This window comes from Jaculus jaculus, chromosome 17 (genome assembly GCF_020740685.1).
Source record: "Jaculus jaculus isolate mJacJac1 chromosome 17, mJacJac1.mat.Y.cur, whole genome shotgun sequence".
NCBI classification, from domain to species: Eukaryota; Metazoa; Chordata; class Mammalia; order Rodentia; family Dipodidae; genus Jaculus; species Jaculus jaculus.
Genome location: NC_059118.1, coordinates 6263805 through 6288903, shown reverse-complemented (window position 1 = coordinate 6288903; position 25099 = coordinate 6263805). Strand labels below are relative to the sequence as shown.

Genomic DNA, 25099 nt, shown 5'->3' with positions numbered 1-25099 from the left:
AGATGCAAACTAAACAGGAGGGGTCATAGGAAAAGAAATAGTCCTTACCTATCTATACACTTCACAGCAGGAAGCTGTCTTTCTGACACACATAAGATTAAGTTAAAATAGATTTCATCCCAGTCAAACCCAGAGAAAGAAAGAACTCCACGCCTCTCTGTTTTGTTCACTTACAGGGCTGAAACAGATTTTTGTTGGGGGAGGTGTTTGTTTGTTTGTTTGTTTGTTTGTTTGTTTGTTCGAGGCAGGGTCTCACTCTAGCCCATGCTGACCTGGCATTCACTCTGTAATTGAGGCTGGCCTCCAACAAAGTGATACTCTTACCTTAACCTCCCAAGGACTGGGATTTAACATGTGAGCCACCACTCATAGCTTTGAAACTGGTTTTGATCCTAAACTTCTTGCAAGTTTATTTTTTTGTTTTAAGTTTTTTTAAAGAACATGCTGACTCCCTAATTTATAATGAGGGAAAGTATCGTTTCACAATCCCTGCATCCCATGCCAGCCTCCAGAGCCCATGCCACCTCTTCTGGCCAATGCCACATGGGCCAGCTTTAGTTAGAGCTGTGGGAGGGGTAGACCTTACAGGCTTTTTCTCCTCTGTGGTTTTGGAAAAGAGACCACGCCCGCCCTTCCTAAAGAGCCCCTCTGGAGTTAGAAGGGCTCCTGTCCCCACATGACACCTCTTTATGCCAGCCCCTCCACCCAGGCGTTCAGGGTGCCCACCCACTACTTCCCCTAACCTGCCGATTGCTGCTGCCACGCGTGACCGAGCCCGCTGAAGTCCAAACTTAATTTTCTTTTCTGTTCTGGGAATTGAACCTAGGATTGCTCACATAATAGGCAAGTACTCGACCACTGAGCTGTATCCCCAGCTCTCTTGCCACTTTTTATTTTGAGAAAGGGTCTCACTTGGCTGCCTACACAGGCATTATTAAGCTTATGATCCTCCTGCTTCCGTCTCCAGAGTAGCTGGGATCATAGACCTGCAACATCAGGCTCAGCTCCAAAATCAGTTTTTGAGCATTGGCTAATGTTCTACTTAAACAAACAAACAAAAATAGAAAGGTGAGTTTGAGGCCAGACTGGAACTACAGAGTGAGTTTCAGGTCAGCCTGGCCTAGAATGAGATCTTGCCTCAAAAAAAAAAAGTCACATTTAAAGGCTGGATAGATTGCTCAATGGTTAAGGCACTTGCCTGCAAAGCCTAATGACCTGGGTTCAGTTCCCCAGTACCCACATAAAGGCCAGATGCACAGAATGGTTCATGAATCTAGAGTTCATTTGCAGCAGCTGGCATACCCATTCTCTTCCCCCCCCAAAATCTGTCTCTGCTTGCAAAAAAATAATTTTTTTTTAATGGAAGGAAGGGGCTAGTGAGATGGCTTAGCAGTTAAAGTGCTTGCCTACAAAGCCAAAGGACCCACATTCAGTGCCCCAGGACCCACATAAGCCAGATGCACAAGGGGATGTGTGCATCTGGGGTTCATTTGCAGTGGCTGGAGGCCCTAAGGCACCCATTCTTTCTTTCTCTCCCTCTCTCTCTCTGTCTCTGCCTCTTTTTCTCACTCTGTCTCTCCCTCAAATAAATAAATAAAATATTTTAAAAATATGGAAGGGGGCTGAAGAGATGGCTTAGCAGTTAAGTGCTTGCCTGTGAAGCTTAAGGAACTCAGTTCGAGACTCAATTTCCCAGGACCCCCGTTAGCCAGATGCACAAGGGGGCGCACACACCTGAAGTTCGTTTGCAGTGGCTGGAGGCCCTAGCGGGCCCATTCTCTCTCTCTCTCTCTCTCTCTGCCTCTTTCTCTGTCTGTCACTTTCAAATAAATAAAAATAAAAACAAATATTAATATTTTTAAAAAAGTGGAAGGAAGGAGAGGGAGAAGGGGAAGTGGGAGAGACGAAGAGAGAGAAGAGCCACCTAAGTAAAAGGATATACCTCTTTGTCTTATCTGTTCTTGTCTTATACGAAATTGTTCGTTTTTCAGTGACTATCTATTATGTTTTGTTTTTCATCAAATGTTAAAAAAGAGATTGATTTTCTTACAGGAAAAAAAATTAACTAGTTAACATTAACTGAATTTGCCATAAAGTCAACTAAAATACTTCATCTTTGGAATGAGGCAAGGCCCAAAACAGTGAGCACTCAAAGCTGAGCGGGCAGGGTGAAGGGACTAAGCATCGTATTGACTTGTCATGACTGCATCGCAAGGTGGAAGTCGGCTACTGCAAACACATGCGGACTTTCTGGTTAACCCAGCATTCGGAGATAGGATCCGAATGCCGCCTTCCCTCAGTGTTCTCCGCAGTGGGCAGGCACTCTCCCTGGATCCGTTGTGTTTCCATTTCCTTATCTAGAGGGTAACTTTGAGCTACACTTAGCTGGTGAAGACTATGTATGGTTTCTTTCCAAGTGGAGAAAAAAAAAAACAATACTATGTTTCTTTCCAACAGAGCTCTGAAGCATACTGACTGTGCCACAGTGAATTTCAGGCACAGTGTGATCCCAGGGAATGGGTCTGTGAGATCAGAATAGCATTCTAATTAAACACTCATTCTTGTGCAATCCACCTTAATAATAACAGTAGTCACCGTGTCTGTGTCAGGCAAAATGCTAGGCATGTTACTGCCATTATAACTGATAACAGCCCACCCTGCCTGGCAGTATTATTGTCCCAACTACGTGTGTGTGTGTGTGTGTGTGTGTGTGTAGGGATACATGCATGTGTGTGTAGACCAGACATTGGTATCGAGTGTCTTCCTCACTTATCCTTAGTAAAATTACCTGATAGGGGCTGGAGAGACGGCTTAGTGATTAAGGCGTTTGCCTGCAAAGACAAAGGATCCCAGTTTGGCCCTCCAGGACCCACGTAAGCCGGTGCACAAGGGGGCATAAGCCTCTGGAGTTCGTTTGCAGTGGCTGGAGGCCCTGGTGTGCCCATTCATTCTCTCTCTCTCCCTCAAAATATATTTTTAAATATCTTTTTAAATTACCTGACAGTGGGCTGGGGAAATGGCTTGGCAGTTAAGGTGTTTGCCTATGAAGCCTAAGGACCCAGGTTCAATTCCCCAGGACCTACGTTATAACGCCAGATGCACAAGGGGGCGCATGCAGTGGCTGGAGGCCCTGGTGCGCCCATTCTCTCTCTCTCTCTCTCTCTCTGCCTCTTTCTCTCTCTGTTGCTCTCAAATAAATAAATTACCTGGGAGGTTTGACCTGACAGCTGGCAGGGTGGTGTACATGTGTGCGTGCTCATTGAGCATCTGATGCCCTTGCCTACACTCACCTACAGTGGCTGTAGCAGAGCATGAAGCCATCTTGCTGATTTTGTTGTGTTTGTTTGAGTTTTTTTTTTTTTTTTGCAAGCTCTAGTGATTCTCCCATCTCTGCTCCCTACTGGACTGGGCTTGGTTACACACGCGTGTGGTCACACCCAGCAGTGGGTGTGGGTCCTGGCAGTCTCTCGGGCTCTAATGCTTGCATAGGAAGTGCTCTTAACTGCTGACTCGTCTCTTCAGCCCCATGACCACTTTGAGATACCAGCTTTCATTTATGCCCTCATTAACATGGTATGTACAAGAATAAGGGGCCGGGCGTGGTGGCGCACGCCTTTAATCCCAGCACTCGGGAGGCAGAGGTAGGAGGATCGCCGTGAGTTTGAGGCCACCCTGAGACTACATAGTGAATTCCAGGTCAGCCTGGGCTGGAGTGAGACCCTACCTCGGGGAAAAAAAAAAAAAGAAGAAGAAGGGAATTGGTTAGATTCTTATATAAAGTTATAATACTGATTTTTTTTTCCATCCTTCAGCCACCAGCTAAATACCTCCTTCCAGAGGTGACGGTGCTTGACTATGGAAAGAAATGTGTGGTCATTGACCTAGATGAGACACTGGTGCACAGTTCATTTAAGGTAAATTCCACATTCTTAATCGCTCATGGTCTTGGTGACTCCATCACCATTGTACTGAAAAGGAACAATTAAAAAAAAAGAGCATGACAATGGCCGGGCATGGTGGCGCAAGCCTTTAATCCCAACACTGGGAGGCAGAGGTAGGAGGATCCCTGTGAGTTCGAGACCAGCCTGAGACTACACAGTGAATTCCAGGTCAGCCTAGGCTAGAACAAGACCTTACCTTGAGAAAAAAAGAAAAAAAAAAAGGCATGAAAGCTTGTGGCTGTTGACAGATGTGACTTCACTCCTTGTGAGGAGACCCACCCACACCCACGGCTCATTAACCCAGGTGAGCATTAACTGGAGGGACTGAATGTTAGCACATTAGTACGGAGACCAGATTGCCAGCTGGGCTACCAATATCACTGAAATCTCTCTCTCTCTTTTTTTTTTTTTTTTCTTTGAGATCTGGGGTTTCCAGCACTAACCCTATAGAAATACTTTCAGATGGCCCGGGTGATCAAATGCCCCGCCATGTGACATTTGCCAAGGTAACTGCAGTACTGTGTTTTCTTGGACAGGGATAAGGGAGAGGAGTTAGAGATTGTCGGGTGCTCTGCTCTTCTAGAAATGTTCCCAGACCCGTTTCTGAGTGACGTCCAGCTCTCAAGAACCCTTCCATACTTAGCAGCATCTGAACGCATCCAGCCATTTGTTGTGGCCATTTTCGTGCTGGGCTTTCTTACAGGGTCACTGGTAATCAAGCAAATGAGTGCCCACTTCCACTGCCTTCCCCTCCCAGGAGTGTGAAGCTACGGGCACGTCGAAAGGAATGTTGGCATCTTTTCTTTCCATTCACTTGCCGTCTCCCCACCAAAAAGACGGCAGGGTATCCAAGGAGGACGAACAGTAGCTGTAATTAGCAATTTTAAAAGCCTTTTTTTCTTATTTATTTGAGTGGGTGAGAGAAGCAGAGAGAACGAGACAGACAGAAGGAGAGTGAACATGGGCACATCAGGGCCTCTTGCTGCTGCAAGCGAACTCCAGCTGTATGTGCCACTGTGCACCTGGCTTTTAGTGGGTACCAGGGAATCGAACCCAAGCTTTGCAAGCAAACGCCTTTAACCGCTGAGCCATCTCTCCAGCCCAGCAATGTTTTGTTTTTGTTTTTCAGGTAGGGTCTCGCTGTAGCCCAGGCTGACCTGGAATTCACTATGTAGTCTCAGGCTGACCTCAGACTCACAGCGATCCTCCTGCCTCTGCCTCCCAAATGCTGGGATTAAAGGCGTGCACCACCATGCCAGGCTTTTTTTTTTTTTTTTTTAAAGTGGAACAAACTTTAAAAGAGGTAAATGGTTAAAAAAAAAGTTGAGAATTAAGGATTGGTATTTTGGGAAGAAGCAGCAGGTGTTCAGATTCCTGCTTTGTTTTCCGTGTGTTACCTCATGCGTTGGGACCTCTCTGCTGCCCCTGGCCAGTTACACTACATGACTGGTTTTCCCTTGCTTTGCTAAGAGATGCAAAAGACCCTGTCCACAATGAGCTGGATCTCTCCCCTGAGCCCTTGTCAAGCCTGGCACACTATACCGCCACCAGAAGAGACATGAAGTGTGCAGGACACCTTCCTGCCAAAAACATCCTTCCTTGCACCTCCTACATACCGACTGGAAACCACAGGCCAGGGCCAGGAGGCTGTCTTTGACCGCTTTGAGGGTGGATGATCTAGCAGTGACTCTAGCAGTGAGAAATGGCTTCTTTCTGGCTGCTGGGATGTACAAGACCAGCTCTCTACCCAGCACTCCAAGGCCTGTGTCCAAAGCACATTCTCCCCTGTGAGCAAGTTGCTTGGGATTAAACCCCTTCCAGCAGGGGTCTGTCACTGTCAGCCCCCCTCCTGCCCCTCAGTAGCTCTGAGTGTGTAGTAACACTGGTGGGACTGCCCAAGATTCCTCAGAATTGCTGGCTCGAAAGGCATGACCTCACAGCCCTCGGCATCTCCAAGGAACTGGCCAAAGGGCATTGTTGCCACAGGCTAGAAGCAGAATGTCCTCCTTGCTAGAAACTTCCTTAGCCTGTCTGTTTTTGTAAGAATATTCTTTTTTAAAATGCTTTTTAAAAAGATATTTATTCATTTGAGAGAGAGAGAAATAGGCAGAGAGAAAGGGTGCTCCAGGACCTGCAGCCACTGCACATGAACTACAGATGCATGCACTACCTTGTGCATCTGGCTTTACGTGGATCCTCATGTGGGGAATTGAACCTGGGTCCTTTGGCTTTGCAGGCAAGTGCCTTAACCCTTAAGCCATCTCTCTCCAGCCCAATAATATTCTTTAATTCACGGTTTTTAATGTACTGGGCATTTCAAGCCTTTGGGGAATATGAAAGCGAAGAGCCCTTTCCCTTGAGAACAAACAACAGGCTGACAAGGACCCCTGGCTGAATTCAGCATGGCCTCCATGACACCAGCGTGGGAGAAGCCCGAGACTGTGCTGGGGAGCAACTGTCCTCACTGAATACATGCACTCTGGGATTTCATCCTTCAATGCCTGGTGACAGTTGCTTCCTTTAGTCTTTTCTTTTTCTCCTCCCTTTACCCCGTTTTGCATTACAGTCGTAAAAGTATAAAAGCCTGAGCTCCTCCCTGGTCTGATCTTAAGCCTCACCATACCTCTTAGCTACCACCCCGTATTTTCCACATTTTTTAAAAAAATATTTATTTATTTATTTATTTATTTGAGAGCAACAGACACAGAGAGAAAGACAGATAGAGGGAGAGAGAGAGAACGGGCGCACCAGGGCTTCCAGCCTCTGCAAACGAACTCCAGACGCGTGCGCCCCCTTGTGCATCTGGCTAACGTGGGACCTGGGGAACCGAGCCTCGAACCGGGGTCCTTAGGCTTCACAGGCAAGCGCTTAACCGCTAAGCCATCTCTCCAGCCCATTTTCCACATTTTAAAGTTGCAGATCAAAGAAGAAGGTGTGTGTGTGCACGCGCACGTGTAAGCGCGCACTGCCTGTGCTCATGAGCTTAAGTGTGACCACAGGCCTCGTGCCCTGCACCCCGATACCCTGTGCCCATCACACACCTTCCCTTTCCCTCTTTGTTTTCCCTCTTGCCCCAGGGACTTGCATGCCGATGGTTCTCCTCGACTTGTTCCTTTAAGGGGTTCTCTACTTAATTTGTGGAATTCCATTTAGAGCTGTATGTAAGTCCATGGGAACATGACGACTGCCAAAGTCATGTCTGATATTTGAATGTCCCGAGAGTTCTGTTAAATATCTAGAAATTGTGGGTATCCTTGGGTATAGTGTTTCTTAAAGCACAGCAGTTGAAGGAGGCTGGCCGTCCCCAAACCTTATGCCCAAGAGCAAGAGACCATGCCAGGCCACCAGGCAGGGCCTGAGATCACTGGTTCTTTGGTCTGGATGGATCCTGGAGCAGTCACGGTAGCAACGGTAAAGAAGCATGAGTCCAAAGAGGGGAAGAGCCTGCCCAGCGTCCTGGCCTCTGGCCTGCTGTCTTCACGCCTACAGTGGGTCCTTGAGCTAAGCGTCTCCTCTTAAGCCTCGTGCACCGTGGGTTCGAGTCCAGAGTGCTTTCCCAGTGACACCGGCTACTGGCCGTCAGGTTGTCACCTCCACCCCCTGGTGACCAGCAGTGGTTGCCATCATCCTGGCTGGGCTCTGGGCAAGGGCTAGAGTCTCTGAGGAACCCCATTCTCTTGCCAGGCTGTGCCACCCTTTGTGGTTGAGGCAGGCAGGTGACGGAGAGGTTGGACCAGGATGCTGAAAACGTCACGACATTCAGGACAGAAAAGAATGTGCTTATTTCAAGGAACCAAGGCATACTTCAACATCCTTCTCCTGAACTTGAACTGTTTTTTCCAATTATCAAAACATTGGTCCAGGCAAGCTTTTTTCTTGCTAAAATTTCCAATTTTATCTTGATCTTTCAAACGTAGTAATTACGGTTTCTTTTCTCTTTAGCCTATCAGCAATGCTGACTTCATTGTTCCGGTTGAGATCGATGGGACTGTACATCAGGTAAGAAATCAAAGCGAAATCTGAATTCCAGTGAGCCTTGTTTTTAACAGTGACATTCCCGCGAGTTTCACTTCTAAATTCTCATCTCAGTGATAATTTTATTCAAGACAAAGGAAGCAGACTTTGTATAATGAGCACAATGATTTTTTTCCTGCACTTGTATTTGTTTTATACTGAACTTAGAAGGGAAACGATATCTGTTCATAAATATTAGATGTGGTTGCAAGTTCAAATAGTTCTTTGATTTGATTTAGACTTTCTGAAGTTCCTGCGCCTCCCACTGGCCTAGCTTGACAGCCTAATTAACTTCCTTATGTAATTGCCTCGGGCGACTCTCCTAGCAGGCTGACAAGAAAATGCCTCGAGTCACTCACCTACCCCACAGTGGATTCTCGGGGAAAGATGTCCGCTTTCAATGCCACCTGCTCCAGACTCATCCTGTTGCTCCTACAGTTTTCTCCGGTGACTCTTTAGCGGGGGAGGGGGGGTTCCGATCTGCACGCTGCTATAAGTAAAGATGCCATGGCCAGTTGTCAGGCATCGTCTTCTTTCTTTACCCCCCCACCCTTGTGTGCATAAAGCTCTTAGGGAAATAATTTTATTTATGAACATATATGAAACATTATAGAGAAACTAGCCTCGGAGATTAACAATACCAATAAGCTGTTTGGCTTTCGAGTTCAGGGCGTTAGAACTATCCTGGCCTTTTGTCTTGTTTTGTTTTGTTTTTCTGAGGTAGGGTCTCACTCTAGCCCCAGCTGATTTGGAACTCACTCCATAAGCCCAGGCTGGCCTTGAACTCATAGCCTTCTGAGTGCTGGCATTAAAGGTGTGTGCCACCACGCCCTGCTACCCTGGCATGTTCGGGCCATTTCGTCGGCCAGGCAGGGAAACTGAGGCTGGGCTAGGGAAAAGAGTGGTAAGAATTAAAGTGAGTAATGCAGGCTCCTGGGCCAAGGCTCTTTTCCAGAGACTCAGCGTTTTTCCACCTTCACCTTGTTTCCTGGCCTTTCCTCCCACGGGTCCTGCCTGGAAGCAGGGCCTAGGAAAGGTGACTTCATCTCTTAGCACTTCCATCGTTCGTCCGTGCTTTTTAAAAGCCACTGTGGGGCCCAAGCTGGGATTACCTGGGCATTTCATGTTTGAGAAATCGTTCAGTAAATGAACTTGGCACCCGAGAGGCAGCGAAGGCTTTCATACCTTGGCTCGCGTTGTAGAGTACTTAAGATTGACACAAAGAGAGACATGGCAAGTGTTAGGGGAGAAATTAATCCTTCATACCACCTGACTTGCGAGCGGGGCGGCCTGTGGGAGCTCCCCCAGCCGCCCCCACCCCCTTCCTGACTGTGCTGCAATGCTGTTGGAAATAGACACCCCCCGGGGGTCCCAGGGCTGGGGTCAGAAACTCTCCCGAGGGGAGGAGGCCACAGGCGGATCACGGCCCTGGCGAAGGCCGTGGCCTCGTTCAAGTAATCCAGGATAGGCTGTGCAGGTCCCAATGGGCCTATTCTTGGTTACTTGCACGGGGACGCGGGCCTGGACGCCGGCATCCGGGCCCGGGACCCTCCTCTGTGCCTGCATAAGGCACCCGCGTCCGAGCTCCAGTCTCCTTCCCTCTGCATGGAGCCAAGCTTGCTTTCCAAGTAGAACTCCCCTGGGCTGTGGCACTGAGGGCCCCCGCCCCCCACCCTTTGCTAGCATGGGCACCGAGGCGTCTCATGGACAAAAAAAAAGTGGGGAGCCTGGAGTTGCTGCAGCCACAGCCTGCCCTCAGCCTGCACCCCAGCCTCTCTCTGAAGGCTGTGCTGGCACCCCGGCCAGGCCACCCCATGCCTCTGGCCCCATCTCAGCCACAGAGCCAGGATATACCGACCAAGTCTTTCAGAGAAGCAGAGGTTCCCCGCCGAAGCCTGTCCCTTCTCAGTGCCCGACAGTGACTTTGCTGGGTTCTGTCTGGAAGCGCTTGGCCACAGTGTGCCCTCCCTGCATGTGCCGGAGAGCCCGAGCCTTCCCCAGCTCCTCCACGTGCCCTGCGTGCGCCCACCGCCTCTCTCTGCATCCCTCCCCCGCCCCACCTGCCTGTCTTCCCTCGCTGTCTCAGTCGCGGTCACTGGGCCAACCTACTGGGAGCTTTGCTTCTCGTCCTGGCCAAGCCCGATGAGCTCCTGTTTGCCCGTCAAGGTCAAGGCCGGAGGTCACCGTTCTGTGAGTCGCTCCTCTCACCAAGAGGAAGAGCCGCGGCCTTCCACGGAGCGCCCTGCTGTGGGTTTTATCTTGTCGCGTTTCCTGTTGCAGGTTTGGGTGTGTGCGGACGCTTAGACTGTGAGCCCGGCAAGGGCAAGGCGCGGCTCCTAACGTCTTCTAACAGGCCGAGCGCGGAGCTGCGGTGTGGTAAATGAGTTGAATTTCAAAGAGTTTGGTTTATGGAAGTGAAGTGCATAACTTCAAGTGGAATGTGTTCCAAGTTGCAATGGGTTCCTCCCACTAAGCCAGCTTCGCTCCTCTCCTCGCATCTCCCAGGGTCCTCAGATCTGCTCAGGCTTTGTGGACAGGATCCTTGTTTGAGCTGAACCCGGGCTTCCCTACTGAGCCCACCCGGCCCGGCCCGGCCCAGCCAGGGGGTGCAAGAGCCCCGGTGTTGGAGGAAAGGCAGCGTTTTGCCTCTCCTCCTTCCTGATCGGTGGCCTCTCCTTCCGGTGTGTGTCGGTGTCTCAGGATGAGGCCAGTTTCACTACCACTGAAGTGTCTCTCTGAGCCCCACGCAGGCAGAGTGACCCGCACTGTGTCAAGTGGGCGGCTTCCCCGCAGGCCCTTCCACCGCGCCGCCGCTGGGCCCGTGCCTCCACCCCAGGTCTCTCAGTGAGGGAGAAGCGCCCCTTTCAGAGTGGAGCTGGAGCAGTCCCAGACCCGCTGGGCAGTCTGCCAGGCCCAGGCTTCCAAAGGGACAGCACCCAGACCGTGGCCAGTGCTGAGAAACACATGAGACGAATGAGTGCCCTCACCCAGGCCTGGCACGGGCTGTAACGCTTGCGCATTCTAAAAGTCCCCCAGACCCTTGACGCCACCCACAGTCAGCTTCCCTTTCTCCCTTGCTCGGGTTATCTGCACTGAGCTGAGACCCGGAACCCGCATCCATCTGTAAAGCCTGGGCCCCAGCGAACCATGCCTAGCACTAACTGTAGGAGGAAGGGCTCTTTCTTTTTTTGGTTTTTCAAGCCAGGGTCTCACACTAGCTCAGAAAGATGTGGAACTCACTCTGTATTCCCAGCCTGGCCTCGAACTCACGGCGATCCTCCTACCTCTGCCTCCCAAGTGACGAGATTAAAGGCGCGCACCACCACGCCCGGCAGGAAGGGTTTTCTTTCTGACAGTTCTCCCCAGTGGGCATCCGGGCCCGGGCATCTCTGGCCACTGCCGTGACTGAGCAGCGTGCTGTTTGCTGCCGTTGCAGGTGTACGTGCTGAAGCGACCACACGTGGACGAGTTTCTCCAGAGGATGGGGCAGCTCTTCGAGTGCGTGCTGTTTACTGCCAGCTTGGCCAAGGTGCGTGCTTCTGCCTGCTTACACAGTCCTCCTAGCTGGGCACCTCGGCCTCTCCACCTGCCATCCATGTAGCAAGAGCCCTTTGTTCCAATAGGGGGAAAAGCTATTTTTACGGTGACAGGTTCCCACCCCAGATGGGATGGATACAGGCCATGTGCACACTGCCGGGCTGAGAGGCTTCCGGTTACCATGGCGACAAGGGAGCGCTTCGAGCAAGTGCTCTGTGAAGTTGCTGTACACAGCCGCCTGAAACTGGTTCTCCGCAGATGAGATCACAAACCTGCCCCGTGTGACTACCGAAGGATGGCTACCCGCCGCTGGCATATTGGAGCACCCCTTGTCTGCTGACTGGCAACAAGATGCCAGCGGCGTCAGTGTCCTTGGTTTGGGGGAGGAGCAAGTGAGAGATGGGCATAAAGGGTCACCTATGGTCACGGGCTAATGAGAGGGGCTTCTGGCTGGCCTGAGAAATGGTGAGACCGCCTGTCTGCTGGGTGGTGACTATACACCTGCCTGGCGCAGCACCGGACATGTGCTTGGCGAGTGCTTCCTGAGCACTTGGCATGTTCGCGTGGATTGCACCGGAAATCATCATGGAGCAAAGCCCTCCTGAGGTTCATGGTGCACAGTCACAAACGTTAGTGGTGAGACAGTCACTCAGACAGGTTTTGGTCTCACACTTCTGGATAAATACAGCTGTTTCTTTGTCCAATCCCACTCTTTAAAAAAAAAAAATTGACAACCTCCATGCCTATAGACAAGATACCAGAATCACAACCCCCTCCACCACCCTCTGTTTCCTTCTCTTGAGTTCCCCCCGCCCTCCACTGAATCCCTTCTTCCTAACTAGTGTCTCTGCTATTTTGATGTCATCATTTTTATAATATTTTGTTGTTGTTGTTTGAGGTAGGGTCTCACTCTAGCCCAGGCTGACCTGGAATTCATTGTGTAGTCTCAGAATGGCCTCGAACTCATGGCGACCCTCCTACCTCTGCCTTCCGAGTGCTGCAATTAAAGGTGCACGCCACCACACCCGGCCATTATTTTTCTTCTGATAAACTGTACAGTATGTACATGCTGTATTCTGGCGATTGTCCCATTGGGTTTTACTCTTACACCCCTTTTCTCCTGCCTCCGTCCCACTGAGGCCCTCCTCCGTGGAAGTTGTTGGTATTCACTGTGGGGTCATGATGAACACTCCACTGTCACGTCTTCTCAACACTTTGATGACTTTTTGAGTCACCCCAGTGGTTACCACCCTCTGAAAAGAGAAGCTTCTCTTCAAAAATGAGAGCAGCGTTAACATATGGGCACAAAAAATCAGAATTTTTAGGGCAGTTTGATGGGTATTGCTACTACGTTCATTTGGCCAAGCAACAGTAGTAGTTTCCCCACTAGGGCTTATGACCTCCCCATTCATAGGCTTTTTTTTTTTTTAAATTGCTTTTATTTATTTATTTGAGAGAGAGAAAGAGGCCGAGAACGGGGCAGGGAATGGGCACGCCAGGGCCGCTAGCCACTGCAGATGAACTCCACACACACGTGGCTCCGTGTGCATCTGGCCTACACAGAAGACGAACCTGGGTCCTTGGGCTTGAATTCCCTCCTATGGAGTGGGCCTCAAGTTGAACAGAACAGTTGGTTTTCCCCAAAGAGATGCGCTACCATGGCACCAGTTGGTACATTCGGCCTGGCTGGTCTTCTGTAGAACTTTCAGGATCCCCTGCTGGTTAAGACCATTGGTGACTTTACTCCTACGAGAAGCTGCCTAGCTCCAGGATCCTGACAGAGTCACCTGGGAGGTTTCCCGCTGGGTTCCAGTTTGATTTCTCAGTGACCTGCGACCCAAACATGTGCCCACGCCCACTCTTACCCACTTTGAAAGGAACTAGCAAGTTGCAGACCCTCCAGTAGGGCTTAACATCCCCGTTCCTGGTGCCGTGACTGTCTGCCAAACTCCGGCTCTCACAAGACCAGTGCATCCACCTGTTGGCACCCCAGTGTCTTCTTTGGCTCCTCGGTTACTGAGTGTCTGCAAGGATGGGTCGCAGCAGGGTTCAGCTGAGCCTTCTACCTGTGTGCAGAGCAGCTTCCTCCTGCATGGCCTGCCTGGGCACCTGGGCACCCTGACGCCCACATTCCTCTGCACATTGGAGCTTTTGACTCCGGGTTCCGGACAGGCTCTCTCTGTGGGCCGGGGCATTCCTGGGCTGGGTCCTTCTCGGTGCTGACTGAGGAAACAGCCACCTCCCCAGCACCTCCACCAGCCTCCTAAGCGGGCCTCGGAGAATGAGCTGCTGGGGAGGGACCTCGAAGCCGAGCCTTGCTCTTGCCTACATGCCCTCAAAGAAGACGTCGATTTCCCCAGCGGGCGATCTTCCGCATGAGTGCTGCCAAGACTCATTGTATGCACAGCTTCCGTGGCTCTTCCCTGCCGGTGCTGTGCGCCGGGGTCGCCGAGGAAACCCAAGTCCTGACCGGAGAAATGACGAGCAGGGAGACTGTGCACAGGGCCCAGGGTTGCTTTTGCCTTGGCAGGATTGAAAACGCTCCTGGGCGCCCTCCCCGGTGTTCACTTAAGCGTCCTTGTTTGGGTTTCTCTTCTTGGACCGCTCCCACCTGCCGTCTGTCTCTCCAGCTCTTCTCCCGCTGCCACTTGTACCTGGCAGGGCCGAACCAAGCCCAAGCCCCCGCGGAGCCTCGTAACCCGCTGCACCCTGCTGGACCGGTGGTGCTGGTGGTGGATGGTCAGTCGCGGCTCCCGCTCCTGCCTCTGGACTCTCAGTTCGCACTCACTCCAACGGCAGCGGAACTGCGGGATCCAGCTGCCCAGCACCCGGGCCTGCAGGAACCCTCACTGCCCCCCAGAGTCCTTCGGTCTCCACTGCTTTGTCGCCCACCGCGTCACTCACCCACCCCACCACCCCCCCGCCCCCAGCTCGTATCTATCTGCTCAGCATCATGCATGGGGCACGCAGCGCTGAGAACAAGACAGGCCTCGGGTGGTTTCGCTCCTCTCCCTCACCTTTCGAGTCCAGCGCCCTCACACTCAAGACACTTCCCTGAAAGATGGCGGTCCCTACCACCAGTGCCAGGGAACAGGAGAAAACGAACCATCTTTTCTTATCCAAGCCATCGCCCCGTAGGCAGCCCACCCGCGTGGCCCCTGGCTGCCCCCATCGGACAGATGGGTGCCCCGGGCTCTCCCCCTGCTGCTCCTGGACTCCGCCTCCCTCAGGATGTCCTTGGAAGGGGGAAAGGACTTCCACAGGAGCCCAGATGCAGCGACCTTCCTGCCCTAGCCTCGGGGTGCCCGCTACCTCCCTGGCGGAGTTGCCAGCTGTTCCCTCACCGTGGTCCTGGCCCTGAGGCCGGGCCTCATGTGAGGCTACCAGGAGTGAGAAAGTCGACCTCACTCCAAGTGCAATGGGGAAGCAGTGCGGGGTTTTAAGCAGGAGGGTGATACGATGGGCTGTAGGCTTCCCCACGGCCACTCCGACAGCTTTGGGGTGAATGGGCTGTGAGAGAGGTCCATTGGGAAGTAAAAGCCTCTCAGATCAGAGCCCGGAGGCCCCGTCCACGGAGGTTTCACAGGACTAGAGAGAAGCAGGTGGAGTCAAGATATTTTTGGAGGTAAAACTGACAGGAACTTCTGATGGATTACATGGGAGGGAAATGGAAGAATCCAGTGCTTTTTTACATACATCGAGTGGAAAATAACCAGGATCCTAAAACACCTCCAGCCATTTCAATTCTTTCTTTTTTATATCCATGTGTGTGTGTTCATATGTGTGTGCAGGTGCACATACATGTGCATATGTGTAGAGGTCAATGTCAGGTGCCTTCCTCAGTTGCTCCTCACCTTATTTTTTAAAACATATATGTATTTATTTAAGTGAGGGAGAGGGCCAGGCGTGGTGGCGCATGGCTTTAATCCCAGCACTCAGGAGGCAGAGGTAGGAGGATCGCCATGAATTCAAGGCCACCCTGAGACTGCCTAGTGCATTCCAGTTCAGCCTGGGCCAGAGTGAGACCCTGCCTCGGAAAACCAAGAGAGAGAGAGAGAGAGGGAGGGAAAGAATCATTGAGAAAGAGAATGGGCATGCCAAGGCCTCTTGAGGATCCAGACATGCTTCAGACACATGCGCCACTTTGTGCATCTGGCTTTACATGGGTACTGGGGAATCGAACCCAAGCCTGCAGGCTTTGCAAGCAAGGAAGTAGGTACCTTGGACTGCTAAGCCATTTACCCATCCATCTTAGTTTTTAAGACAGTCTTACGCTAAACCTAGGGCTCACCAAGTTGGCTAGACTAGCCGCCAACAAACCTTAGGGGTCTTCTTGTCTCTACCTCCCTAGCACAGGCATGTACCACCACATCCAGCACTTTTACACAGATACTGGGGATTTGAACTTGGGTCCTCATACCTGTACAGCAAGCACTTTACCCACTAAGCCATCTCCCCAAACCTTGTTCTTATTTCTAAGGCAATTTGTGTCAGGCATGATGGCTCACATATATATTTTCAGCACTTAGGAAGCTGAGGCAGTAAAACTGCTGTAAGTTCAAGGCTGGCCTGGGCTACATAGCAAGTTCTAGATTAACCAACTAGACCCTATCTCAAAAAGCCCAAAGGGGGGGAAAAAAAACCTTCCAGATCTCGCTGTAGTAGGTCAGGGTCTCTGGCTCTCCCCAGTGGCCAGCCTTCATGGTGACACCTTCATTCCAGTATGCAGACCCTGTGGCTGACCTCCTTGACCGCTGGGGTGTGTTCCGGGCCAGGCTCTTCAGAGAATCCTGTGTTTTCCATCGGGGCAACTACGTGAAGGACCTGAGTCGCCTGGGGCGGGAGCTGAGCAAAGTGATCATTGTTGACAATTCTCCCGCCTCCTACATCTTCCATCCAGAGAATGCAGTAAGTACCCAGAGAAGGGGGTGGCAGGCTCCCCGTGAGCTCCTTGCCTTGCACATTGCGCCTCTGAACACCCGCATGAGAAGGCCTCGGGTACGGTACGGGTACGTTCCTTGGTGGAATCCCAGCTCAGCGACAGCAGGCTTGATTTTGCTATTTGTCCTCCCTGAGCCTTGATGGCCTTATCTGTCATCTGTCAAGTGGGAATGGCAGGAATGTCACACTCTTAAGGTCTTTAGATTAGGTGTGGTGGGGAGATGAAAATCACTTAGAACAGTGCTTCCCCACCACCACCCCCTCAGCATTTGAGTATTGCAAAAGACAGGGTTCTGTGTTTCCTTAACCTCTTGGGGCATGGTGCTGCCCAAATCTCTGACCCCTGTAGCCTCAGGAGGCCTGGGTGACCCCTTCAAAAGAAGTACTTCTTCAACAAAGATGAATAAGACACTTCAGGAGTGGCTCAGATAAAACTGTCTGCTCTGAGCTGGAGAGGTGGCTTAGTAGTTAAGGCATTAGCCTGCAAAGCCAAAGGACCCAGGTTCGATTTCCCAGGACCCATGTAAGCCAGATGCACAACTTGGCACACGCTTCTGGAGTTCATTTGCAGCAGCTGGAGGCCCTGGCACCCCATTCTCTCTCTCTCTCTCTCTCCCTTTCTCCCTCTCTCTCTCAAATAAAATTTAAATTTTTAAAACTGTCAGCTCTTACCACCTCAGAGTGATGGCTGAGAAGCCCACAATGTTAATATTTCCTACATAAAACTCTCTGGAGTATGTATGTACTTTCCACACTGTGTCCATATTGTTCTTGACCTCTGCAAATGGAGAATCGTTTGAATCAAGATCCAAAGGACGTCCTTTTTAAATTTTTATTTACTTATTTGCAAGCAGAGACAGACCGGCACAGACTAGGCAGGCCAGGGCCTCTAGCCACTGCAAACACACTCCAGATGCATGCGCCACTTTGTGCACCTGGCTTCATGTGGGTCTTGGGACACTGAGCCCAGCTCATTAGACTTTGCAGGGAAGCACCTTAACCGCTGAGTTATCTCTTCAGCCCCTGAAGAAGGTTCTTGCGTTTCTTCACTTAATATGCCTCTCTTGAAGTCAGGTTCACAATGCTGGTAGAAATCACCTGACCAAGAGCAGTTTGTAGGAAAAAAGAGGTTTATTGGGCTGGAGAGATGGCTTAGCGGTTAAGCGCTTGCCTGTGAAGCCTAAGAACCCCGGTTCGAGGCTGGATTCCCCAGGACCCACGTTAGCCAGATGCACAAGGGGGCGCACACATCTGGAGTTCGTTTGCAGTGGCTGAAGGCCCTGGCGCACGCTTCTCTCTCTTTCTCTGCCTCTTACTCTCTCTCTCTCTCTCTCTGTCACTCTCAAATAAATAAATAAAACTGAACAAAAAAAAGTAAAAAAAAAAAAAAGTTTATTTTGGCTTCTAGGCTCGAGGGAAAGCTCCATGATGGCAGGGGAAAACGATGGCATGAGCAGAGGGTAGACATCACCTGCCCCCAGCCCACATCAGGTAGAATATAGGAGCAGGAGAATGTGCCAAACACTGGCATGGGGAAACTGGCTATAACACCCATAAGTCCGCCCCCAACAGTACACCACCTTCAGGCTTTAATTCCCAAATCTCCATCAGCTGGGAACCTAGCATTCCAAACACCTAAGTTTATGGGGGACTCCTGAATCAAACCACCACCATCTCTTAGTTCTTTTGTAATCTTAACATTTCTTCTTTACTCCCCTTTTTTCTTCTACCCGGTTTACTTATTGAAGGTTTGGTTATTTGTCTTAAAAATGTCCTACATTCTAGAGGGTTCCTGTCAGTTTGAGGTCAGAGATATGTCCTACATTCCAGGGCTAGAGAGATGGCTGAGTTGGTAAAATTCCTACCTTGAAAGCATGAGGACCTGAGTTCAAGTCCTGTGACCCATGTAAAAATGCCAGGCATAAGCCAGGTGTAATGGTTCTCACCTGTAATCCTAGCACTAGGCTGAGGTAGTAGATGTGAGTTCAAGACCAGCCTGGACTACAGAATGAGTTCCAGGTCAATCTGAGCTAGAGTGAGACCCTGCCTAAAAATAAAATTTAAATTAAAATAAAAAGAGAGAGAATGCCTGAGAAATGACACCCGAGGCTATCTTGTCCTCTTCATACAGGCAGAGCTGCACACACACATGCAATAATGAGTTTTGTGCTTTCTGAATGTGCTCGTCACTTGTGGTAGTGTCTAATATTTCCAGACACCCTGTCTCCTTTAAGGAAATCATTAGTGTATTTGATTCGACTCCAGTTCTTGTTTGTGGGTCTTTTGTTTGTTTGGTTTTAGCAAGTACACAAAATAGATGATATAATGTATTTTCTAGGGAATCCTATCAGGAGGTATATAACATCAGATGGCCCACTTCTGAAGATTTAAAGCCGACCATCGCGTTAGGACGTTGTTAGCCTGGTCTGTCCGCAATGTATTTCCCCGGCAGCCTTTCCCCTCGATTGCAGGTGCCGATCACTGCCTGCATCCAGTATTGCGTTAGGAATTGCAGAATGATGATTTCTAAATCCCGCCATTCCTTCTGCCTTTGTTGGCCAGAGTTCCTTGAGGGTGTGGTGTGCATGCGTGTGTGCGTGCGGGTACATGTGGAGGCCCGAGGTTGACCTTGTCCTCAAGCGCTCTCTATGTTTTACTGAGGCAGGGTCTCTCCATTGGGCCCACAGTGTCGCCTGCCCTAGGGGTCTGACCACCTCCACCCCTCCAGGGCTGGGCTCGCGATCACAGGCGGGTAGCCATAGCCAGCCAGCTGGGCATCCAGACTCCACCCCTCATGCTTGTACCGAAGTGCTTTCCTGACTCCAACATCTCCCCAGCCCCCAGAATGCTTCCAAAAAGAATACAATAATACTGCTTGGCCTCGCTGACTGACTGCTTACTTTGCCTAAACTACGTTTTGAACGTTTGGGTGGCAAAAGTGGGGTAAAACTCTTGGCTCTGTCTTTAATTCTTTAAATTCTTGAATTTAACTGTACAGTCTCAGACCAATGAGTTGGTGTGCCCACACCCTTCACAGGTAGCCAATGAATTTTAATAGTATATGAGCTCATAGGGGTTTTCTGTTTTCAATATTCCAGTCTAGTCTATCATTCTTTTTATTTGTGCATGTGTAGTTGGGGTGTGTGTGTGCGCGCGCACGCACGCACACACGCACATATTGTATGCACAAATGTATCATGTACACACGTGTGGAGGCCAGACAAGTATGCCAGGGGCTGCCCTCCTCGTCATATTTCCTTGAGACAGAGTCTCTCTGTGATCCTGAAGCTGACGTTTTCATGGCCCCAGCAGTTCTCCTCTGCACAGGACTGGAGTTACAGGCACACTGTCTACATGAGCTCTGAGGACTTGAACTTAGAGCAAATCAGGCCTCAGGCCCTCAGGCTTACAAGACAAGCACCCCTGCCCACTGAGCCATCTCCCCACTCCTATTATTATTATAGCTAAATTCTAGTTAAGTTTAGTCAGATTTTCACTGGAGAACCCTCAAATAACAATAATCTTATAGCTTCCTTACCTTCTGGTACAAAGTGTTTCAGGCTTGGGGCAGAGGGCCTATGTAGAAGAGGAGCATGTGCGTAGCATTCGTGAGGCCTTAGGTTCAATTCAAAGTCCGAGAAGAATGAACTCAAGGGCTGGAGAGATAGATTGCTCAGCGGTTAAGGCACTTGGCCTGCAAAGCCTAACAACCTGAGTTCAGTTCCCCATTACCCACATAAAGCCAGACACACAAAGCGGTATATGCTTCTGGAGTTCGTTTTCGGTGACTAGAGACCCTAGCATTCCCATTCTCTCTCTCTCTCTCTCTCTCTCTCTCTCTCTCTCTCCCTAGTATAATTATAATAAATAATAATAAAATTAAAATGGCACTTTTGGTTTCCTCACCTTTCTTTATTTTTTGTTTTGTTTTTGGAGGTAAGGTCTCACTCTAGCCCAGGCCAACCTGGAATTCCTGGATTCACTATGTAGTCTAGAAGTGGCCTCAAATTCACAGCGATCCTCCTACCTCTACCTCCTAAGGAGTGCTGGGATTAAAAGCACAGGCCACCATGCCCAGCTCACCTTTTCTTTTTAAATCTCTTCTTTGGAGACTGGCTACCACTCTGCCCTCTTAACTGTACCTAAAGCTAAAAAAAAAATCCTTTCTTTGCCCATGGCTTCCAAATGCACTTTACCAAGGCATCACTAAGCACAGGAGGTCATTCTCTCCTTCTCTTTGTCACATGCACAGCTAGAGAGGCCTAAGTAGAAGTGTCGTGTCCCATGGGTTCCGTGGCATTGGTGGCAAGCAGGTAACCTCTGGTTTCAAGGGCTTGGACATGTAAGGAGGCTTTTTCTTTTTCTTTTCTTTTCTCTTTTTTTTCTTTTTTTTTTTTTGGATATTTATTTATTTATGAAAGAGAGAGGTAGTTGAGATTTTGGAAGATAGCTGGAGATGTAACAAAAGAAAAATTAAACTTTCATGCTTCACATTTAAAAAGAGAGAGAGAGAACGGGCCCACCAGAGCCTCCAGCCACTGCAAACAAACTCCGGACACATGCGCCACCTTGTGTATCTGGCTTTATGTGGGTCCTGGAGAATTGAACCTGGGTCCTTTGGCTTTGCAGGCGAGTGCCTTAATCACTAAAACAATCCTTCTAGCCTCAAGGAGCCTATTTGTGCCACAAAAAGAGCTTTGGGAAGCTGGAAGGGAGTTGCTAGTTCCTAATTATCCTGTGCCCTAGTCTTTTTTTAGATATTTTATTTTATTTATTTATTTGACAGAGGGAGGGGAGAGAGAGAATGGGCTCACCAAGGCCTCTTGGGGCTACGTACGAAATCCAGATACATGTGTTACTTTGCACACCTGGCTTAGTGTGGGTGCTGGGGAATCAAACCCAGGCTGGCAGGCTGGGCTTTGCAAACAAGTGCCCTTTCCCCCGAGCCCTCTCCCCAGCCCCAGCACTGGTTTGGGAGGCGATGTGAGAAGCAGCTCCGCTGCCTGTCCCGCCGCTGTCTTCCAGGTGCCTGTGCAGTCCTGGTTCGACGACATGACGGACACGGAGCTGCTGGACCTCATCCCCTTCTTCGAGGGCCTGAGCCGGGAGGACGACGTGTACAGCATGTTGCATGGACTCTGCAGCAGGTAGCCCAAGCCTCGGGGGCCCCCCTCCACCTGTGCGCTCCGGAACCGTCGGCTCGGGGGACAGTCCAGGCCTCAGCTCCCGGGCGCAACACACGGAGACTCCATGCTGCGGAGCCACAGGGTTTGAATGTGGCCATGCCTACCCGTTTTGTTTGTTTTTTAAGAACAGAAACTATTTTAAAAAGAACTCTTTTAACAGATTTCTTAAAGGGACATGCATTTTACTGGGATTTGCTTTTTCTTAAAACATACCAAAAAGAAAAGGAAAAAAAAAAAAAAGCTTGGTATCTATCAGACTCCCTTTCAACTGTTCCCCCCTCCAAGCGGACAACCTGTGCCCTTTGTCCCAGTTTGGAGCAGCTGACCCAACTCAGAATCTCTTTCCTACAGAATGAAGTGCCTTTTTGAATGTTATTTTAAGCTGAGAGTTAATTTTTCTACACAGCATATTTCCAGACATCTTTTAGTCTTTTATTGTCTTAGATACTCTAAGAAGACGAACATGACAATTTTCTAGAACCTGGTAGCTTGTATGTGTGTGTGGTGGGGTGTGGCGTTTGGCCAGGGAGGGGAGCGTGCCATAGGAGCCTGTCTCCCAACAGGTATGATTGTCTTGACAACCTGTGACATGCTACACAGGGTCAGGCTCCCTGTGACAGGAGATGTGTGTGTGTGTGTGTGTGTGTGTGTGTGTGTGTGTGTGTCATTGTCTCCATTTATTTCTGACCCACTTTAGAATGTATCTGCCATCGCGTGGCTCAATACTTTATGAAATAATCGATTCCTTTTTATTATGATGACAGGTTCATCTTGAGGTTGAAAAAGTGACATCCCATCAGTTTGGCTTTCACGTGACTGTCACTCCTCTGTGGGGTTTTTTTTGTTTGTTTTTTGTTGTTGATGATGATGTATTGTTACTGGTTTGGGTAGAACAAGGAACCCGAAAACCCTCGGCTACAAAAAAAAAAAAAAAGACAAAGAAAAGGCCTGTTTATTGATTTTTTTTTTAAATCTTTCCAAAAGCTGGATACACGTGGAGCTGTTTGGGAATTTTCACTGCTGCTACCGCGCTGCCACCAAATGGAATTGACCAGCGGCTGTGACACTGTTCTTTGCCACTGTGCCTATGCTCAGATACGTTCGTTGCTAAGCTGCAAACTTGGGACAGGGTTAGAAACAGGTGTCCCACCGCACTGCACACGGCACCAACCATCACCCTTCCCTGGCCTGGGTCAGGAATGCTGAAGGGTTGCAAGGCCAAAAATAAAAATAAAAGAAGCGGGGGGAGGGCAGAGCACCACCCAGGTGTGGCATTCATTTTATACCACAGTCAACATCAGATCCTGTGATAAGCTGACGGTTCTCGCTTGAGAGCCTGTGGTCTCGACCCATCGCCAAGGTGATGTGACCCAAGTCTTCCTCTTGGTCACCTCCCTGGAAACACAGCTATTTGAGCCAGGGGTCAGAGAAGCCTGTCTTAGATGTGAGTCCCATCACTTCAAAAATAAAATTAAATTAAATTAAAAAAAACAGGGAGAAGAGCGCCTCCTGGGAGCCCAGCAGGGTCTCCTTGCAGCCTTTCCCAGTTTGGGGTCTTTTATGCAGTGCCATGTTCCTTGCTTGACAGCATGACAGTCTGTGAAGGTTTGCTCTCCGGAAGAAGTGAGAAAAACCCTTTCGTGTTGGTACCATTGCCTTACGTGGGACGGGCCTCAGCTGAGTTTTGGTGGGAGCGGCTGGCCCTCACAAGACTCAAAATTGGGGATCAAGGTTAAAAATAATTTTTTTTTTTTTTTTTGGTTTGCTCTTATTCACAAAATACTGAAGCTTGCCACCAGTCGTGTTCTCCCAAGCAGTGCTTTGGACTATGGACCGCTGGGCGTTCGGAAGAGAAATACTCTGAACGTTCCAAGCTCAGTAACCCCCATGCCAGTTCAAACACGAGCAGCCCCTTGCTCGGCATGACCGTGGGCAATGACAGTGGCACGGTGGGTGTGCTCATGCCGTAAACCTTCATTTGGGAAACCAGTCGTTAAATGACCCCACTGCCTTAAGTGTCTCGAATGTCGCGGCGTCTGTCACGCTCCTGCTCGTCCACACACAGAACGAGGTCCTCCCTGGTGAGCGCCTCCTACACCTTCATCCGGACTCCCTTCTGTGTTGGCATCACAGGGCCTTTGTCTTCAGAAAAGTGGGCAGAGCACGGATTGAAGTTCCAGAACGTGTCAGGGGAAGTGAACCTAGGAGTAGAGCTCCTCTTCACACAGCTCTGGGCTGGACCCGGCCTTCACCTCATAGTCCTGGAACTGTAGGTTCCAGAGGGCAGAGCTGTTCCCGAGGGTGGTCAACTGCCACCAGACAGAACCTGTCCCCAGCACTGGGGAAAGCCTCTGAGACTTCTGGGATCTGGGCACCTTATTTGACCACACTCCAAAAAAAAAAAAAAAAATGCCATTTTCTTTTCCTTTTAGCCCTTAATTCTGCTTTATGTACATAATCCCAAATTAAATCTATATCTCTATATATTTTTAATCATCTACATGTAAATGAAGCAATAGCATTCTAACATAAGGCCAAGAAATGAGATGAATGTCTGGGGTTTATTTTCTTAAGGTAAATACGGGTATTGTTTCTAATTGTTACCTTTTTATTAAATCATGGGCTTGAAAACCTAAAGAAACCTATTTGCTACTTCTCTGTGCCATATATTTCCCATGTTACCAAAACACATCAAACTCTTTAGCCAAAAGAGAAATCTGACCTCCCAAGTTAACATGGTCCTCTCAGTAGGAGGTTAAAATGGATTTCTAGACAAGTGCTTTTGTTTTTTTACATTAAGAGCTGAGACGGGATCACTTGGGTTTGTGGACGCCAGCCCGTACGTAAGATGCTGTGGTACCTCTTGTCAAGTCCCAAGTTGGGGGGGGCCCGCGCAACTCCCGACTCCTGAGTGTGTTAATGCGCAGTCTTCCATTTGCCCCGAAATCCTTCGTGTGGGTCTGTGGTTTCACGCACTACTAGCTGTGTATAAACAATGCATTTGTATACTAATAACAGTAAATAAATAAAACACCACCTGTCATACGGATGGCAGTCGGTGGGGACGCTCCTTTGACGTGGTGCGAAGTCAGTAAGCTAGATGACTCTGGCGGGGGGAGGAAGCACGAGGGTGTCCACGTGACAATAACTTGCCATGGTTGCAGCCTTTGGGTAGGGGAAAAAAAAAAAACGAGCTCTGTACATCTATAACCTGGCGGCATTTTTACCACCCTGTATTTTAAAGGTGGATTTCTAATAAAATACAGAAACACGCAAGCCCTGTGGTCAAACACTCGTGACATTTGTGCCTGTGCTTTTAAAGGTTCTGTGCCGGGGTTTGAGAAAGGTGCGCGGTCTGGCTGCCTCTGGACCTGCGGCCCTGTAAATCCCATTGCTCTGTTCTTCCTCGGGTCTCCCAGGAGCTGCTCTGAAGACAGACTGCCGACCCTGCCCCCGGCAGGGAAGGTGTTAGTGACTGAA

General features: G+C 49.8%; 1 protein-coding gene across 3 annotated transcripts in view; it reads left to right on the top strand.

The window, feature by feature from the left end:
• Positions 1-24895, top strand: part of Ctdspl (CTD small phosphatase like) — a 157755-nt gene extending 132860 nt beyond the window's left edge. Inside the window, exons 1-7 of one of the 3 annotated variants that reach the window (XM_045136509.1) lie at positions 3555-3573; positions 3813-3914; positions 7884-7940; positions 11392-11484; positions 16215-16400; positions 21459-21580; positions 22604-24895. In XM_045136509.1, the coding sequence (XP_044992444.1) occupies positions 3571-3573; positions 3813-3914; positions 7884-7940; positions 11392-11484; positions 16215-16400; positions 21459-21580; positions 22604-22670 (630 nt within the window). In that variant the 5' untranslated portion in view covers positions 3555-3570 and the 3' untranslated portion in view covers positions 22671-24895. The other 2 variants (XM_045136506.1, XM_045136508.1) reach the window with 2 other exon arrangements.
• The last annotated feature ends 204 nt before the right edge of the window (positions 24896-25099 follow it).